General features: G+C 43.1%; 1 protein-coding gene across 1 annotated transcript in view; it reads left to right on the forward strand.

The window, feature by feature from the left end:
• Positions 1-2,414: 2,414 nt before the first annotated feature.
• LOC134213632 (spatacsin) overlaps positions 2,415-19,288 on the forward strand; it is a 51,096-nt gene continuing 34,222 nt past the window's right edge. Inside the window, exons 1-2 of the mRNA XM_062692869.1 lie at positions 2,415-2,920; positions 14,231-14,651. Coding sequence (XP_062548853.1) covers positions 2,753-2,920; positions 14,231-14,651 — 589 coding nt within the window. The 5' untranslated portion in view covers positions 2,415-2,752. The remainder of the gene's footprint in view (positions 2,921-14,230; positions 14,652-19,288) is intronic.

Raw genomic sequence — 19,288 nt, forward strand, 5'->3', positions numbered from 1 at the left:
GTGTAATTTCCAGGCAATGTAAAATTACATCAAAATAAATATTCATATGCATTGAGATTCTGGCATTACATAGAAATTTTGGTACATCGCTTAAATTACATCGATGCACATTACATTATTTTTTGCTGTGTGGGTTCTCCTATACTGCCCATGATCGCATATTTGTAAGACTCGGATTTTTGTTCATTTTGTGAAAAGCCTATGAATCGTTCAGAAGCTCAATTTACTGCATCTAACCCCGAGACAGTAAAATAGGCTTTACTATCTTGGTTATCTGTAGTAAGCTGGAAATGATTAAGTTTGAGGGGAAGATTGACAAACGATTTACAAAATCAACCAAAATGAAAATGTTACAAATATGCGATCAAGGACAGAATAGCGGGTGGTTATAATTTAAGTTATTATTTAAGCCCCATCGGAACGGAAACGGCAAATTTGACAGTTAGCTCATACATATTCTGCCACTGCCGTTTCGCTGACATTGTGTTTGGGGATTTAATCCACACATAAATTTTATTAGAAAAATTTCTTTAGATTTTTGCCAATAAAAATGTGTGGAGTTTTATTAGTGTAGGTGATTTTCAATGTCTGAAGAAAATAACATAGGAGACAGCGTCGTGCTGTGGTATTTATAAAGCATGAGCATGAGCATGATTGAACGCCCACGGTTGCTACTCCGTTATTGCCAGGTCAGCTGTAATCACACAGAGAACCAACAGATGAAGTTTGGGACTAACATCATCTTCAATGTGTAAGAACTGGTGACCCAAAATATAAGCAATACCAGCGCCGGCCGTGTCCGAATGCAGGTCAATTAGGGAATAGGTAGGAAATTGTTGACCCACCTTCAGCATATACGTCGTGCTGTGGTATTTATAAAAAATATTTACTCGTGGTAACATCGAGGTGGAATAATCTCAGTGAATCACATTAGCACTAAATTCCTACACCGAAAAAAAATTTTATATTGAATATATTTGTCGCACACATATTTTTTTGCAATTTGGCGACCCAAATATATACAATTTGTACCCACACATAAATTCAATAACTGCATATTAGAGACCACACATACATTTTATTTGATTATAGATTATATTTGTATTTCGCGTGGAGAGTGTGTGCACTAATTAGAATCATGAATTAAATTAATGGATTTTTGCCAATAAAAATGTGTGGAATTTTTGCAGTGTATAGGACATATCAAGACTAAATTTTCAAAACGACTTACCTGCTTTTGTAAACAAATATTCAAACGACGATTTGACGAATCTGATGGCTCTCCCACGCAAACCAACAACACCAATAGGTAGGTGAAGGTTTCCGCTACCTGTTGATGGTGTTGGTTTGCGTGGGAGAGCTAACAGATTCGTCAAATCGTCGCTTGAATCTTTGTTTACAAAAGCAGATAAGTCGTTTTGAAAATTTTGTCTTGATATAATATATTATATCAAGCATAATTTTTCATAACGACGTATGTAACAAAAGTAAACAAAACGGGGTTTTTGATACAACGTGACAATCATACGCGGCTTTATATAATACGCATCGATTTTACTGATTTCAGATCTTAAAATTCTTCAATTCAATCTTTTTGCGAATCGACGAATGTAAAAATTTCTATTTTTGAAGTCTCACTGTTACATACGTCGCTTTAACATATGGGAACTAAGAGCGACCTATGTAACAAAAAAAGCAAAACAAAACAAAACTGCAGTTGCGTCAATCGTGCACTATGGAAAACCGACCAATGTACACCGACGTACGTGTAGCATACCGGTGTATGTATAATTTTATCGTTTTTCACAGTGAATTTGAATGAACTGAGCTTTGCTGTGAAGTACGCTTATTACGTGTCATGTAATGATGCATGCCAGCGGAAAAAAGTATTGAAAAAAGATTTAGTTTTAAAACAGTTTTAGAAAAAGTTTTGCCAACTTTCTGCAAAGGATTTCTCGAATCTTCATAATTGTTACATACGTCGTTATGAAAAATTATGCTTGATATTATTGCTAATTTTGCGCCGTGTTCGACTCCCATGCAAAAAATACTGTCCCACCAAAATATGTTCCCACCAGTTTCTCCATATATGGATGACGTCTCCACTGCAAGAAAGAGCTTTTTGAGGTGTGAGATAAGGTGCAAGAATGATGTTTTGGATTGTGGTTTCACTAATTTCTATACAATTGGACGTGTGAGCATTTGTTTTGGTACTTTGACAAATTTGCACGGTAGTCTATTCTTCGGTGAGAAAAGCAATAATATGTACTGAGAAAATCTATTACGTATTTTATTAATGACACCTTCGTTATCATTGAGAGCTTATGTGGCGTAGCGTTGTTTATATTTTCAATGATGGTTGATTGAAATCATCATCAGCTTGATAGCATCGAAACAGCTGATCGTTCCGTTGCTTTTGTCAGACACAAACAAACAAAAACTTGTTTACTGCAGCAAAGGAATTTTCTTTACCAAAATATTTTAATGAAATTTAATGTGTTTAAAGAGTTTCAATTAGTGCTAACTATTTTTATTGGTGGATTAAGTGTTTTGGGTTTCTTTAGAACTATCCCTGCCTGGTAAAAGTTGAAGTCGCATATGCCAACAGATGATATTTCTTTGTTTGTGATTATTATTTACGAATGTGTTTAGTTGCCAAAGAACAATAAAAAACACAATCGTTATGAAAATCTAATTCTACGATTGTTTTCTGGTGTGTTCACATAGTGATAGAAAATTTGTTGGTGTAAAAATGCCTCCAGAAAAGAATATTATTACTAAAACCTGGGAAAGATTGGACGATGACGTCATCATCAAAGAAGTGGCCACCATGGGTAAACACGTCAATCTTTGCATCGCCTTTCTGGCCCAACGTAACGAGCTATCCCACAGCGAGGCAACCAATTATTTTCTGCAGAAGGTAAGAATAAAAGTTATTTCACGAGATGATTACGGTATAGACTGTACCTACGTTACCTACCTTCACCTAAAATATGGGATAGGCTTCCATTATGGCAATAAATTACAATGACAATAAACAAATTAATATTTTAATTTTTTTATACACGTTCATTTGTAGTAATTGTCCCCAGTTTCTCCTAAAGGCAGTGATCGTGATCTACTTACCTGTAGGATGCTTGGCTTTTGGTAGTTGAAGCGTTATATTTTGTCATTGTATCAAATAAATATTATGTACAGTAAAATGCGTTTTGCGGTAGAAGCATTTTATAATTATCGACTATTTAAATAAAATTTACCTCAATCCATTCGATTCTGATCGCTTTTCTGGATTCATTAGATAGGTTTTGTCAGTCTACATTACGAATGTTCTCAAAGATTTAATAGAATTTGATTACTAGCTTCAAATCATTTTTGGGGATCAAGTGTTATGGTGTTTTTTGAAAGAAAAAAAAAGGTTTGAGATGATGGATGCGTAGAAAGGGTAAGTAATTTGCATTTGTTCTGCATAAGCATTTCCTGTTCAGAAACTAAAGTAGTAATGATGTACAATCTTTTAAAAGATTTGACCTTTTCCCGTTCACTGGTCTCGCTGCGTTCTTATCAAAACACCTAGTGGCTTTGTCGGCTTGCAAGGCGCCACATTGTTTGCATGAATCAATCAAGCAAGTAGGTACCGTGCTATTTCACGCGTAAGTAGTGCAATAAAACGTCCCATCCACTGTGAGCTTACTACACCAGTAGCAATGCCCTCATCTGTTGCTGTGTGACAGGCTGTAAATATTTTTTTTCGAATTTCAGGCTTTACGTTATCAATTAGCAATTATCGCTAAACCATGTGTCAGTATTCTCTAAATTTAGTACTGGTTAGAAGTAAAATATAAACTTTAATCTTAAACAATAACGTAATATTTATAAGCAGGGAGACACTCACGAGAGCCTTCCTTAGCCGTGTGGTAAGATGCACAGCTACAAAGCAAGACCATGCTGAAGGTGGCTGTATTCGATTCCCGGTCCGGTCTAGGAAATGTTCGGGTTGAAAATTTAAATAAAAGTATCATCGTGCTAGCCTCATGATATACGAATGCAAAAATGGTTTAGAAACCTCGCTGTTAATATCCTAGTGGGGAATGTAATGCCAATAAGAAAAAGAAGAAACTCACAAAAACGCAAAACGATTTGAAATTAAAATACTAGAAAACTTTAGAATTAGTTTAAGTAGCGGTTTTGTTCTTGTACTCTTTTCTGGTGAATTTGATATAAATAACCAGTATTTTTTGACGTAGGACTAACGTCTTTTTTACTATACTGGGTGCCATTTAATTTTTGGAAATCGTGAGCCACAGTGGCGGGCCCCCATACAAATGCCGGACAAAACCTAATATGTTGCTCGAATCTTTCACCAAAGAGTAATTTTGGAACGCTAAATTCATTTTGAGGTTAGAATTGTTATCCAACATATACTATGCTACTCGAGTACTTCTGGAGGCGCAAGGCTTAAGGTCTGAAGCATTAACAGCGTCCTCATTCTAACATTGAAGCATTGCACAGTGGGGAAAATGCGACTCAAAAAGGTACCTATTTATTGCGGCTACTTGCTGCGCCGGAAAAATACCATTCCTAAAGGGAAAATTTCCGACAAATCGAATGGTGCTATTTTCATTCGCCGGAAATTATGGGAACTGGTCGTTTTGCCCCATTTACCCCTAAAAAGCATATTTTTCTATGACAGCAAAAATTTAAAATCGATTGCGGCTAATTATTTCTATGCTTTCTGATGCTAATTAGTTATAAAATACTAATGGTATCTATTTCGGCCTTATACCATGACTGGAAGTGGCCGTTTTGCCCCATTTACCCCTGGAATCGTATTTTTCTATGACAGCTACAATTTAAAATCATATTCGGCTGACCATTTCTTTGTGTTTTATGCTAGTTTAGTAGAAAATTCATTTCATTTATTTAGTTAACATCTAAACAGATAACACTGAATCAACAATTTGACGCCACAATGCACGGTTCGAGGCCGCATCTCTCCATCCTCGGATACGCCCCACGCTCGCCAAGTCTTTTTGCACCTGGTCTGCCCATTTCGCTTGCTGCGCTACACGCCGTCTCGTACCTGCCGGATCGGAAGCGAACACCATCTTTGCAGGGTTGCTGTCCGGCATTCTTGCAACATGTCCTGCTCATCGTACCCTTCCGGCTTTAGCTACCTTCTGTATACTGGGTTCGCCGTAGAGTTGGGCGAGCTAATGGTTCATTCTTCGCCGCCACACACCGTCTTCTTGCACACCGCCAAAGATGGTCCTAAGCACCCGTCTCTCGAATACTCCGAGTGCTTGCAAGTCCTCCTCGAGCATTGTCCATGTTTCATGTCCGTAGAGGACAACAGGTCTTATAAGCGTCTTGTACATGACACATTTGGTGCGGTGGCGAATCTTTTTCGACCGCAGTTTCTTCTGGAGCCCGTAGTAGGCCCGACTTACACAGATGATGCGCCTTCGTATTTCACGACTAACGTTGTTGTCAGCCGTTAGCAAGGATCCGAGGTAGACGAATTCCTCGACCACCTCGAAGGTATACCCATCTATAGTAATACTGCTTCCCAGACGGGCCCTATCGCGCTCGGTTCCGCCCACAAGCATGTACTTTGTCTTTGACGCATTCACCACCAGTCCAACTTTTGATGCTTCACGTTTCAGAAATCTTCACACAGTTTTGCACACCATCCACCGTTGCTTTGGTCAGTCTGGTAAGCTTCCCAGGGAAGCTGTTCTCGTCCATAATTTTCCATAGCTCTACGCGGTCTATACTGTCGTATGCCGCCTTGAAATCAACGAACAGATGGTGCGTTGGGACCTGGTATTCACGGCATTTTTGAAGGATTTGCCGTACAGTAAAGATCTGGTCCGTTGTCGAGCAGCCGTCAACGAAGCCGGCTTGATAACTTCCCACGAACTCGTTCACTAATGGTGACAGACGACGGAAGATGATCTGGGATATCATTTTGTAGGCGGCATTAAAGATGGTGATCGCTCGAAAGTTCTCACACTCCAGTTTGTCGCCTTTCTTGTAGATGGGGCATATAACCCCTTCCTTCCACTTCTCCGGTAGCTGTTCGGTTTCCCAGATTCTGACTATCAGTTTGTGCAGGCAAGTGGCCAGCTTTTCCGGGGCCATCTTGTTGAGCTCAGCTCCGATACCCAAGTAGCACATGTAACAACTCTTAAATATAAAAAATAAATGAAAGGTTGCATAATGGTCGGATTTAGGATGCTTGAAACATTCCAAGTCGCGGTTGATTGCATTTGGGTCATTTTTCAGTCATCTTGAAACTAAATGTGTTATAAGTTTTTAAGCAGTTACAGGGTCACTGAATTGTAACCATAACATTGAACTGTCATAAGTACTTAGTCACAATAAAGTTTTTAATTAGTTACCGAAAGACTATCCGAATAGTAGTTGCCAAGTAACAAAAACACCACAATAATTTCATGATATAAAGTGAAAGAGCCTCCATCCTGATTTGAATTTCTAACACCATTGATGTTTGGTGCTGAATTATAATTTTGAGGCAGAGATACTGCCCATGCACACTTTTTTGTATATTCACTAATTTGGAATTGAATTTTTTAAATAAAAAAATAATGCGAACAATTCCAAAAGTTGCAAAACGTCAAACGAAGCTAGTTACCCTGAAACATCAATAGCTATGGAAGCAAATTACAGTGTAACATCAGTGTTGCAAAAAAAAATATGTTCCATCTCCTCGCACTCCGCTTCTTCCAGGCGGCGTTTTTTCTCCTGAAAAAGGCGGGTCTGCTGTCTCCGCTTCCGTCTATAACGTTTCACGTTCTGCCGGGTACCTTGCTGCAGCGCGACCGCCCGCGCTGCGTCCTTCTCCTCCAGAATCTGTCTGCACTCTTCGTCGAACCAATCGTTCCGTCGACTTCGACCCATATACCCGACGTTGTTCTCCGCTGCGTCGTTAATGGCTGCTTTGACTGTATTCCAGCAGTCCTCAAGAGGGGCCCCATCGAGCTCACCCTCTTCCGGCAACGCTGCCTCGAGATGCTGCGCGTATGCAGTGGCGACATCAGGTTGCTTCAGTCGCTCTAGGTCGTACCGCGGCGGTCGTCGGTACCGAACATTGCTGATGACGAATAGTTTTGGGCGCAGTTTAACCATCACCAGATAGTGGTCAGAGTCGATGTTAGCGCCACGATATGTCCTGACGTCGATAATGTCGGAAAAGTGCCGTCCATCAATCAGAACGTGGTCGATTTGTGATTCTGTCTGCAGTGGTGATCTCCAGGTGTACCGATACGGAAGGCTGTGTTGGAAGTAGGTGTTGCGATATCTTGGAGGCAGCGAAATCTATTAGTCGTAGGCCGTTTTCGTTCGTCAGCCGGTGTGCGCTGAACTTCCCAATAGTCGGTCTAAACTCCTCCTCTTGGCCAACCTGAGCGTTCAAATCTCCTATGATGATTTTTACGTCGTGGCTTGGGCAGCTATCGTACTCACGTTCCAGCTGCGCGTAGAATGCGTCCTCATCATCATCAGTGCTTCCGGAGTGTGGGCTATGGACGTTGATTATGCTGAAGTTGAAGAACCGGCCTTTGATCCTCATCCATCACTATGAAAGCTGTTCCCAGCTCGTGTGTGTTGCCGCAGCTCTGGTAGATGGTATGATTACCTCTAAACGTTCGCACCATTGATCCCTTCCAACAAACCTCCTGCAGCGCTACGATGCCGAATCCACGGTCCTTGAGCACATCGGCGAGTATGCGTGTGCTCCCGATGAAGTTGAGAGATTTGCAGTTCCACGAACCGAGTTTCCAATCGCTAGTCCCTTTTCGTCGCAGTGGTCTTCGCCGATGGTTCCGGTCCGTACTCTCTTGTTGATTGTTCGTTGCGTGAGTTTTTTTTTTGCTGGCTTGCAGGGCCTGACACCAAACCCCCTAAATTTCCGGAGGACCATTCCTCCTTATTTCCGGTGGACCATGGTGCACAGTTTCACTTAAAGTTCCTCGCTGGCACTCGGACGATAATCAGCCGTCCCTAACATGGAGAACAGACGCTGTTGTGAGCCGATCCTGACATGGAGAACAGACGCTCAATAAGATTTGCACCTCCGGAGAGGAGCAAACCCCCCCTTCCCTGTCAGCATATGACAATAGCTCCCACCGGGGTTGGTTACCCGATCTTTCCTAAGGTTGCTCGTATCCCGGCCAGCACCGCGGGGAGGTAGGGATAGGAGTTGCTGGGTAAGAGGCTAAGGACCGCGAGTTGGGGTCTATTTTATTCCTTCAGGTACGCGAAGTACCAATGGTACGCTTTACCCAGCATTTGCCGTGCCACACACAATAAATCATTAGAGTAGAGTGGGGCAAGAGTGCGCGTGGGGTAAGAGTACGTTTTCGATTTTTTGAAGTAATAAAAAAAGATAAACTAGCAGCACTGCATCAGTTTGACAGGTATTTTGGCCAAATATTATCATGTGTAATTGTAAACGATTTAAATAAACAACAAGGGAGATATGGAGTTAGATAACTTTTTGTTCATTTTGCTAAAAATAATTGGATTTCCGCAACTAATATTTTATTACCATATATACGTTCAATCAGGCGAACATTATACCATTTCGATAACCTATTGTATAGAGTACTTTATGGTACAGAACACCAATCCGGTTGGTTTTCCAAGAAGTCAAAACCATTACTTGAATAATTTTTGGGACTGTGGGGTAAAAGTACGCAGGAACCGGTGGGGCAAGAGTACGCATATGAATCTTCAAGTTATGATGTCAAACCCGTATCTCTGGCCGAAATAAGACTTCTTCCAAAGCGTAAAGATCCACAACTAAGAAAAAAGAGATAGAATTCGAAATTATCACAAGTTTTTAGGATAAGTTGAAGTAATTCGGTGTTAGAAAGGACTTAGCGAACAAAGCACTGAAGCGAAATAATGAAATTGTATTAGGACTTGTTGTACAACAAAATATAGTACGAAAACACAATTTCATTTTAATGATAATTTCATTTAATCAAAAGAAACATTCATAAATTACGCAACGTTTAGCTGGGAGGGATTGCGAGATGTGTGAAGATCCATATAATTTTTAGAGGATTCATACAAATAGTGCAAGATAAGGGCGGAGGGGTGATGAAATAGCCAAATTTTACGTTACGTGATTGGTGGACTTTCTTTAAGGAAAATGCTTTTGTATACGCCACGCGTAACCTGATATATATTTTTACCTCTGTAGTTTTTTGTATATATAAAAAAACAATGGTTTTTCGTATGAAATTGTACATTTTTAGGACCCCCTCCCCCTTTAAGAGTTACGTAATCTTTAAACATTCCCTAATATATGTTCATTAAACATCAATTCAATGTTATTAACTCTTATTTGTGTCAATATATACTTAAAGCACATGATTGGATAAATGCGTACTCTTACCCCACCCGATGCGCACTTTTACCCCACCGGTGGGGTAAGAGTGCGTTTTTCACTTGTCTTGCAATAAGGGTTCTACTAAAACGAATCTCAATAATTTCAATATTTTTTCCACTGGGTAACATAAAGGAAGAGTATATGAATCATCGACACTGATTTTATATGCAGAAACTTGCTTCATAAGGGCCACATGATCGATTGAAAACTAAGTGCGTACTCTTGCCCCACTCTACTCTACCACTAGATTTAGCGCTAGTGAGTGAGTCACTAGTGAGCCCAACTACACGAATTCTTCAACCATCTCGATTTTGTCACCACCAAATAACTTGACGCCGACGAAACTAAACGGACTTCGTGAAAATCGTACCACTCGTGTCAATCCCTGACTTTCGTATGACCCCCACATTATCCGATTGTGGGCAGCAGGGACTATGTCCAAGGGATTGACGATCCTCCCATCTGCGAGTAGTGGGGCTTGCCTAGGATGGTGGGGTTTGACAGTGGGCTCTGTTAAATTCCTATATAAAAAGCTGCATGTATCCGTATCCCCAGCAAAGCGACCGTGTGCCGCTCAAAGCGCACAAGCTCAAGTCTTGGTGTCAGGTGGGACGGCCATCCGACGAGACAGGAGGTTTGCGCAGGCCCAATAAGCCGCCTGGAAAACCAATAAACGAGCAATATAAGATATAATACGACTCGATATAATCGGCAAAGACATAGGTGACGAATAAAGGATCACGGTTGGAAGCTTGGAACATGGAACTGCAAGTCGCTAGGTCTCGCAGGTTGCGACAGGATGATCTACGATGAATTACAATCCCGCAACTTCGACGTCGTGGCGCTGAAGGAGATTTGCTGGACAGGACAGAAAGTGTGTAAAAGCGGGCATCGAGTGGCTACTTTCTACCAAAGCTGTGACACCACCAACGAGCTGGGAACCGGCTACATAATGCTGGGTAAGATGCGCCAACGTGTGATTGGGTGGCAGCCAATCAACGCAAGGATGTGCAAGCTGAGGATAAAAGGCCGTTTCTTCAACTATAGGATCATCAACGTGCACTGCCCATGCGAAGGGAGACCCGAGAAAGAAGCGTTCTACGCACAGCTGGAGCAGACATACGATGGATGCTCACTGCGGGACGTTAAAATCGTCATCGGTGACATGAACGCTCAGGTAGGAAGGAAGGAAATGTATAGACCGGTCATCGGACCGGATAGTCTCCACACCGTATCGAATGATAACGGCCAACGATGCATAAAATTCGCACCTCTCGCGGAATGGTAGTCCGAAGCACCTTCTTTCCCCGCAAAAATATCCACAAGGTCACATGGAGATCAGCTAACCAAGAAACGGAAAACCAAATCGACCACGTTCTAATTGACGGTAAATTCTTCTCCGACATCACGAACGTCCGCACTTACCGCAGTGCGAATATTGAATCCGACCACTAGCTCGTTGCAGTATGCCTGCACTCAAAACTCTCGACGGTGTACAGCACGCGTCGAAGTCGAACGCCGCGGCTTAACATTGGGCGGCTACAAGACGGTAGACTAGCTCAATGATACGCGCAGCAGCTGGATGTGGCACTCCCAACGGAAGAGCAACTAGGCGCAGCGTCTCTTGAAGATGGCTGGATAGATATTCGATCCGCCATTGGTAGCACCGCAACCGTTGCACTTGGCACGGTGCCCCCGATCAGAAAAACGACTGGTATGACGGCTAATGTAAGCAGTTAGTGGAAGAGAAGAATGCAGCATGGGCGAGATTACTGCAACACCGGACGAGGGCGAACGAGGCATGATATAAACGGGCGCGGAACAGCTAAAACTCGATTTTCCGGAGGAAAGGTCGAAACCGTGAAGAGACGAGCAACTGTACCGCGCTAATAACACATGAAAGTTCACTTGTCATAAGACGAGTTTGTACAATCCCATTGAATTCCACCACTTAATTGCATCTTGACAGATACGTATTTCGACCTCAACAATGAGGCCGTCTTCAGTGTCTCGTACTTGACTCGACTTGAAGACGGCCTTAATTATTTTTTTTACAACATGAAAGTTCTTTGAGAAGTTGAATTGTTCACGTAAGGGCCACGTGCCACAGCCTGATATGTGTAAGGACATAAACGGGAACCTTCTTACGAACGAGCGCGAGGTGATCCAAAGGTGGCGGCAGCACTACGAAGAACACCTGAATGGCAATGTGGCAGACGAATATGGCGGTATGGTGATGGAGAACGCGCGCAAGACATAATTTTACCGGCTCCGGATATCCAGGAAATCCAGGAGGAAATTGGCCGGCTGAAGAACAACAAAGCCCCTGGGGTTGACCAACTACCAGGAGAACTATTTAAACACGGTGTTGAGGCACTGGCTAGAGCGCTGCACTGGGTTTGGGAGGTTTGGGAGGAAGAGGTTCTGCCGCAGGAGTGAATGGAAGGTGTCGTGTGTCCCATCTACAAAAAGGGCGATAAATTGGATTGTAGCAACTACCGCGCAATCACAATGTTGAACGCCGCCTACAAGGTACTCTCCCACATTTTATGCCGTCGACTAGCACCAATTGCAAGGGAGTTCGTGGGGCTCCACCACGGACCAGGTGTTCGCCATTTGCCAAGTACTGCAGAAATGCCGCGAACACTACTACCAAGTACTGCAGAAATGCCGTGCCCACACATCATCTATCCATCGACTTCAAAGCCGCATATGATACAATCGATCGGGACCAGGGAATCAATTTTTTGGAATGCGCATGCGCGACAAAAGATAACCAACGACAAAGTTTTGTTGTTGTCGGAAATAATAATGACAAAGATCTGAAAAATTTTGTCAGCAACAAAAAAGAAGACAATCTTGTTGCTAACTTTTTATCCCGTTATTTTGCATTATTTCTTGAGCAAATTTCGGTTTTATCACTTGTCATAAGACGAGTTTGTACAATCCCAATGAATTCCACCACTTAATTGTATCTTGACAGATACGTATTTCGACCTCAACAGTAAGGCCGTCTTCAGTGTCTCTTACTTGACTCGACTAGGTTCGGTTTTTATGCTATCACAGTTTCTGGTTTTATGGAAATATTCGAAAATCGAACAATGATTCCAAAATTAACACCGTATTTTCGGAAATATCAGATCATGCAAGGCAATTGATTCTTGTCATATTGTGTTCGGGTTCTGATAAAGGTGTGTCGCTAGGTGCGTTTGTCAGTAACAAACTCTGTTGATGACAAAGAGTATATTGTTCAAATTGTTAGGCATTGCTCGAATATTGATTCCCTGATCGGGACCAACTATGACAGCTAATGCACGAACACGGATTTCGAGTTTCAGGGGCATTCTCGAGTCCCTTCGAAACGCGCAGAGGGTTACGTGGAGGACCAACGCGCACTTGGAGTTTTCGAAAGGAAAGTGCTGCGTACCATCTATGGTGGGGTGCAGATGGTGGACGGACGGTACGTGGAGGAGGCGAATGAACCACGAGTTACATCTGCTGCTGGGAGAACCATCCATCGTTCACACCGCGAAAATCGAAGACTGCGGTGGGCCGGGCACGTAGCCAGAATGTCGGACAGTAACCTGGTTAAAATGGTTCTCGACAACGATCCGACGGGTACAAGAAGGCGAGGTGCGCACAGGGCCAGGTGGATCGATCAGGTGGAAGATGACTTGCGGACCCTCCGTAGACTTCGTGATTGGCGACGGGCCGAATGGAGGAGACTCTTATATACCGCACAGGCCACTTCGGCCTTAGTCTGAATAAACAAATAAATAACATTACCCGATCCATTCCTTTTATTCAACCGTATCAGTTTATCCGGAAATCCGTGCTCGTGCTTTACAATACTAAACCCTATATATGCTAGTTTTGAATCTAGATTTGGTTCTCACGCACATGACACATGTGCTATTTGCCTAGTCTGAATATGTTACTAAATACTTTACTCATATAATTAACAAAAAGTCAAAGGGTTAGATTTCACTGTTAATTAATAATCAACATTGAACCAGAATGTTTTTCTTGTTGCGTTTCAATTGCACCTCATTAAATTGAAGACATGCATTGATTGTATTTCTTTATAGTGTACTACTGTACTATCAATCTAGATGCGTCTATGAGGTTTTGAGGTAGTTGTTTAAATTAACCGGTCTGCGTCCCCACTCTTTTCCTTTGCAAATAAGCTGCTTATCAGCCAGTGCGTGTTTGCATCAATAGGCTTCCCAGCACCAGATGTAACGAGAATGTGCCACTAACTCACTAACTATAGACGCGAGCGATAACGTCCAGTTTGATGCTACTATGAATAAGTTGCAACAAACGACAGGACAGAATATTATTAGCTTTCGCGTGCGTCGAGCGAACAAAACTGCTCTAGATCCTGCAGGGAAAGCCGCTCCCGTATCAATCCCGCGCGCACGTTGAACCCTCATTTCATCAACGATGGCTGTAACAAATTACCTCAATAAATTTCAGCGAATTATCTGCTAATTAATTGACCGTAAACACAAAATTTCACTCGCTCCCCTCGTATTGGCCAATTCAACGGCCAAGACGACAACATGGCTCTTATCAGCAGCCGGTGACCGATCTTCGAATTGAATCGAAGCTTTCTCCGGGTCTCTCGACGTGTTCTTTTGCATTCTCTCGCACTCTGTCAAGTAGGCAAACCGCAGTGAATCAATCAAAAGATCTTGCTTCCTGCTTTAAAACCGTTGATGCTTCAGTGAGAAGCATTAACTACACCTTACCGATCGAGTTTCATGTGGCGCTCATTCAACGTTTGTACCTCTTCGATTTCGCACGCAGGTTAACGCGTACGTCTACCGGTTGCTCTCGAACCGTCAGCTTCTCAAGGCGGAACAAATCCTAACCAACATCGACCGTGTCCCCAAGTATGTATTCTACCAGATCGCGGAAGAAACCAGTGATCACAGTTTGAGGGATTTTATTCGTGAACATTTGGCCCAAACGATTGAACATTACTCCAGCGGTGCCGGCGGGTCCAGAGAAGCCGTTGAAGATAGCAGTGAAGGTCGGCTGATTGAGGCCAATTGGAGAGTCTACTGCCTGTTGAAGGCAAACGTGCGCCAGTTGGCGGATTTGCTGCAGCAGCTGGACAGTGAATACAGTGTGCTAGAGGTGGAAACCATGTCATTCAATACCTTTTACACCAAGGATGAGGTGTACCGGAACGCTGTGGCGCTGGATTTGTTCTTCAAGAATCAAGGTGAGTGGATGGGTAAGGAAGGTGGGGATGTAGCAATGCAAGAGTGATTAGAAATTGATAGTCTAGAGATGATTGACGTAACGTTTTATATGCGACTGACAATAACCACAACAACGGCGCAATTAGAATTACTTAATGATGTTGTTTTATTATGTGATTTTTTTTTATTTTCTATATGAACGTCTTAGTGGAAATTGTACAATTATTAGATCACAATTTATTCTTCTATTAAGGGTATAAGTTTCATTGAAAAACCATAATTGATTCAACTATAGTAGTGATATTTCTTTTTCGCCTTGTCTTCGTTACTTTTGAACGCATAAGCCCATGGTAATCAACTTCAATTGTGATCAACAGGGTTTGATGAATGACAGTGAAATAGTGATAAATGATAGTGAAATAGTGATATGACAAATGGCATAAAATTGATTTTTCAACACGCCGAATACCGAGTTCAGATTTGAAGAGAACTTAAAATTTAAATGTTTCTCTTTCTCAGCAACCCGTTGACCGATTTGGCAAATTCTTTTATTGATCTTTTACCCATCTCATATCTTCAGGGGTATTGAGTTAGCCTTGAGAAAAAAGGCGTAGGTTTGCCACCGATGTGCTTTACTACAGGTGTGGGCCAAACCCCAAAGTAGTATTTGTTTAACGAAAATTTGCTCTTTTGAGAGATAAACTCTCAGCTGGGTTGCCGAAGGTGGCCGAATGTGACGTCACGTCTGGCATACTCAGTACAATTTGTATAACAGACGTGACGTTTCATTCCGCCCACCCACTGTGGGTGGCAATGTTTACGTTATTTTTTCGACTACTACAGACATAGAGGACTTTGGCCCACACCTTTACTGAAGCACATCGGTTTGCCACACAACACCACACAAGATACATACTCATTAGAGTGGGGCATCTGGGTATTTTTTTTTCAAATCAATGGTTTTTCGAAACCTTTGTGGGTCCCAAACAATTGTGCAGAATTTAGGCCCGATTGGTTGCATGGAAGTTTGTATGGACATTAGTATGTGGAAAACGTATATTTTTGCATTTTAACTTCTAGAGGTTTCAGTGCATCTTAAACCAAGCTGCACATTGCGTTAAAGTATAACCCAAAGGATGCCGAAAAACTTTGCTGAAGAACGTTCGTTGCTGGAACGTTTACGAAAAAAGTTATAGCACCTCTAAGATTGGTTGTTCAAACCATATGCAAAAAAATCGTTTATTCTGCCAGCACTGCCTCTTCGGATGAGGTCCCAATGGAATGAAAGACGAAGTATTGATTACATATAAAACTTTAATCCTCAACGAATGATCCTATTTATGAGGATAAACCCATCATCTCGGCTAACTTTCGATGCTTGATGTTTCCTAGCGGTTTAGTCAAAATATCAGCCACCATCTCATCCGTCGCACAGTATTCCAGACGTAACACATTGTTTTCAGATAACTCTTTTACATAATATTGCTTGGTTTGGTCGATGGAAAGACGAGTAGACCTTTCTGCACCAATGATCTTTATGCAACTTTGATTATCCTCTCGTATGATGACTGGACCACCTTGTTGCACACCAAGATCGTTGAACAAACTTATCAACCATACTAGCTCTTGACTTGCTTCGCTTAATGACACATATTCCGATTCCATAGATGAAAGCGTCACACAGTTTTGTCTTTGGCTCACCCATGACACTGCCCCACCAGCATAGTGGAATACGAATCCTGTAGTTGATTTTCTTGTCGCAATATCTCCTGCCCAGTCCGCATCAGAATGTCCAATAAGACCTTCATTAGTACCAAACTTTAGTTTCCAATTCTTCGTAGCATTTAGGTAACGAACCACTCTCTTTGCTGCTACCCAATCTGCTTCAGTTGGAGCACTCACCTTTCGTCCAAGTATCGCAGCAATTGCTGCTACATCTGGTCTAGCACCAGGGCCGGATTTAGCCGGAAGGGGGCCCCGGGGCCAACGGTATGTGGGGGCCCCAAAATGTACATAAAAGGTTGGTTTTGGTACATAAGATTTGTGGGGGCCCGATGCCACAGCCCCCCGGCCCCCCCATAGATCCGGCCCGTCTAGCACACACCGCTACGTATACGAGTGCGCCGACTAAACTTCTATAGATTGTTGTATCGGTTGCTTGCTGGGACCTCTCCCTCGAGCTGATCCGCTTCTTCCGACAGTCACGTTTGAAATGCCTTTCCTTTTTGCAGTATACACAGTAGTAATGGGACACTTTCTTCACTGTCAACTGTTGCGCCGACTTCACCACTATCTTCTTCCACGATCCGGTTGCCAGCACCTTTTCATTGAACGACGCGTTCTCCATTCGGCGTCTTCCCTCGTCGAGTAGCTTTTCACGAAATAGACAGTCAGATCATCGTCTGGTCGACTCTCGAGGGCCATGATCAAGCCACCGTAAGAATCCGGAAGACTAGACAACATCAGAGCTACCATCCAGTTGTCTTTCACGTCTTCTCCCAAAGCAAACAGGCGAATGAGTAACGCCGTCATTTGTTTCAGATGTTCCGCCATGTCACCTTTCTCTGACATCCGCAACGTTATCAGCTGTCGCACTACGTAAATTATGCTTAAAATGTGAAGATGTGAAGAACGCTCGTGGTAGTCCTTCAGTGTATCCCACATCTCCTTTGCGGTTGACTTTTCCATTACATGGATCAGTTGAGCGTCTTCAAGTGCCAAACCGATTAGTGCTTGCGCCTTCTCGTCCTTACTGGTCCAGGATGCATCAACAACCGCAGGCTTCGGATTAGTCACTACACTCAATACTTTTTCCCGTGTCAATAAAAGCCGCATCTTGAACTTCCATATTGCGTAATTTTGGTCGCTCAATTTGTCAATCGGCACTTTCGCGTCCGCCATCTTGTCTTTCCGACACGATCAACCACGATTTTCCGATCAAAGAAATGTTCGCACAACTTACACCTGCGACGGCTACTTACGCACTTTCCGCGATCACTGGGCACATAACCTCTTCGGATGAGGTCGGTCCCACTGGAATGAAAGACAAAGTATTGATTACATATAAAATAACTTTAATAATCAACGGTGCGCACTCAGCGAGATAACTTTCAAGAATAACCAAACAAAATGGCGCGCCTTGCGTAGCCAACAGAAAAGAATGAAAAAACAACTTTAGGCTGAAACAAAAATAATGAGGATTATCGTTGTTCTAAATACACTGCCGAACTACGTGGACCAATAATTTAACTGAGTATTATTTCAAAATTATTGATCTTATAGGTCTTTGACGCGGGCAGCAGGGACTTCTATAAACTTCTATAAAAAGCTGCATGTATCCGCAAGTAGGCTCCGCCAAAGCGACCGTGTGCCGCTCAAAGCGCACAAGCCCAAGTCCTGGTGTTAGGTGGAACGCTAAACAGCCCTAACACGACGGCCCTCCGACGAGATAGGAGGTTTGCGCAGGCCCAATAAGCTGCCTTTAAAAACAACCATTACGAACGACATAGAAGATAATACGACTCGATACAATCGGCAACGACCTAGGCGATGAATAAAGGATCACGATTGGAAGCTTGGAACATGGAACTGCAAGTCGTTAGGCTTCGCAGGTTGCGACAGGATGATCTACGATGAATTACATCCCGGCAACTACGACGTCGTAGCGCTGCAGGAAATCTGCTGGATAGGACAGAAAATGTACAAAAGCGGGCATCGAGCGGCTACCTTCTACCAAAGCTGTGGCACAACCAACGAGCTGGGAATCGACTTCATAGTGCTGGGAAAGATGCGCCAACGCGTGATTGGGTGGCAGTCAATTAATGCAATAATGTGCAAGCTGAGGATAAAAGGCCGATTCTTCAACGTGCACAACCAACACGAAGGGAGACCCGACGACGAGAAAGAAGCTTTCTATGCACAGCTGGAGCAGACATACGATGGATGCTCACTGCGGGACGTCAAAATCGTCATCGGTGACATGAACGCTCAGGTAGGAAACGAGGAAATGTATAGCCCGGTCATCGGACCAGATAGTCTGCATACCGTATCGAACGACAACGGCCAACGATGCATAAACTTTGCAGCCTCCCTCGGAATGGTAGTCCGAAGCACCTTCATCCCCCGCAAGAATATCCACAAGGCCACATGGAAATCACCTAATCAAGTAACGGAAAACCAAATCGACCACGTTCTTATTGACGGTAAACTCGGAACGTCCGCACTTACCGCAGTGCGAATATTGAATCCGACCACTACCTCGTTGCAGTATGCCTGCGCTCAAAACTCTCGACGGTATACAACACGCGTCGAAGTCGGACGTCGCGGCTTAACATTGGGCGGCTACAAGACGGTAGACTAGCCCAAGGATACGCGCAGCAGCTGGAAGTGGTACTCCCGACGGAAGAGCAGCTAGGCGCAGCGTCTCTTGAAGATGGCTGGAGAGATATTCGATCCGCCATTGGTAGCACCGCAACCGCTGCACTTGGCACGGTGCCCCCGGATCAGAGAAACGACTGGTATGACGGTGAATGTGAGCAGTTAGTGGAAGAGAAGAATGCAGCATGGGCTATATTGCTGCAACATCGCACGAGGGCGAACAAGGCACGATATAAACGGGCGCGGAACAGACAAAACTCGATTTTTCGGAGGAAAAAAG

Source organism: Armigeres subalbatus, chromosome 2 (genome assembly GCF_024139115.2).
Source record: "Armigeres subalbatus isolate Guangzhou_Male chromosome 2, GZ_Asu_2, whole genome shotgun sequence".
Classification (NCBI taxonomy): Eukaryota; Metazoa; Arthropoda; class Insecta; order Diptera; family Culicidae; genus Armigeres; species Armigeres subalbatus.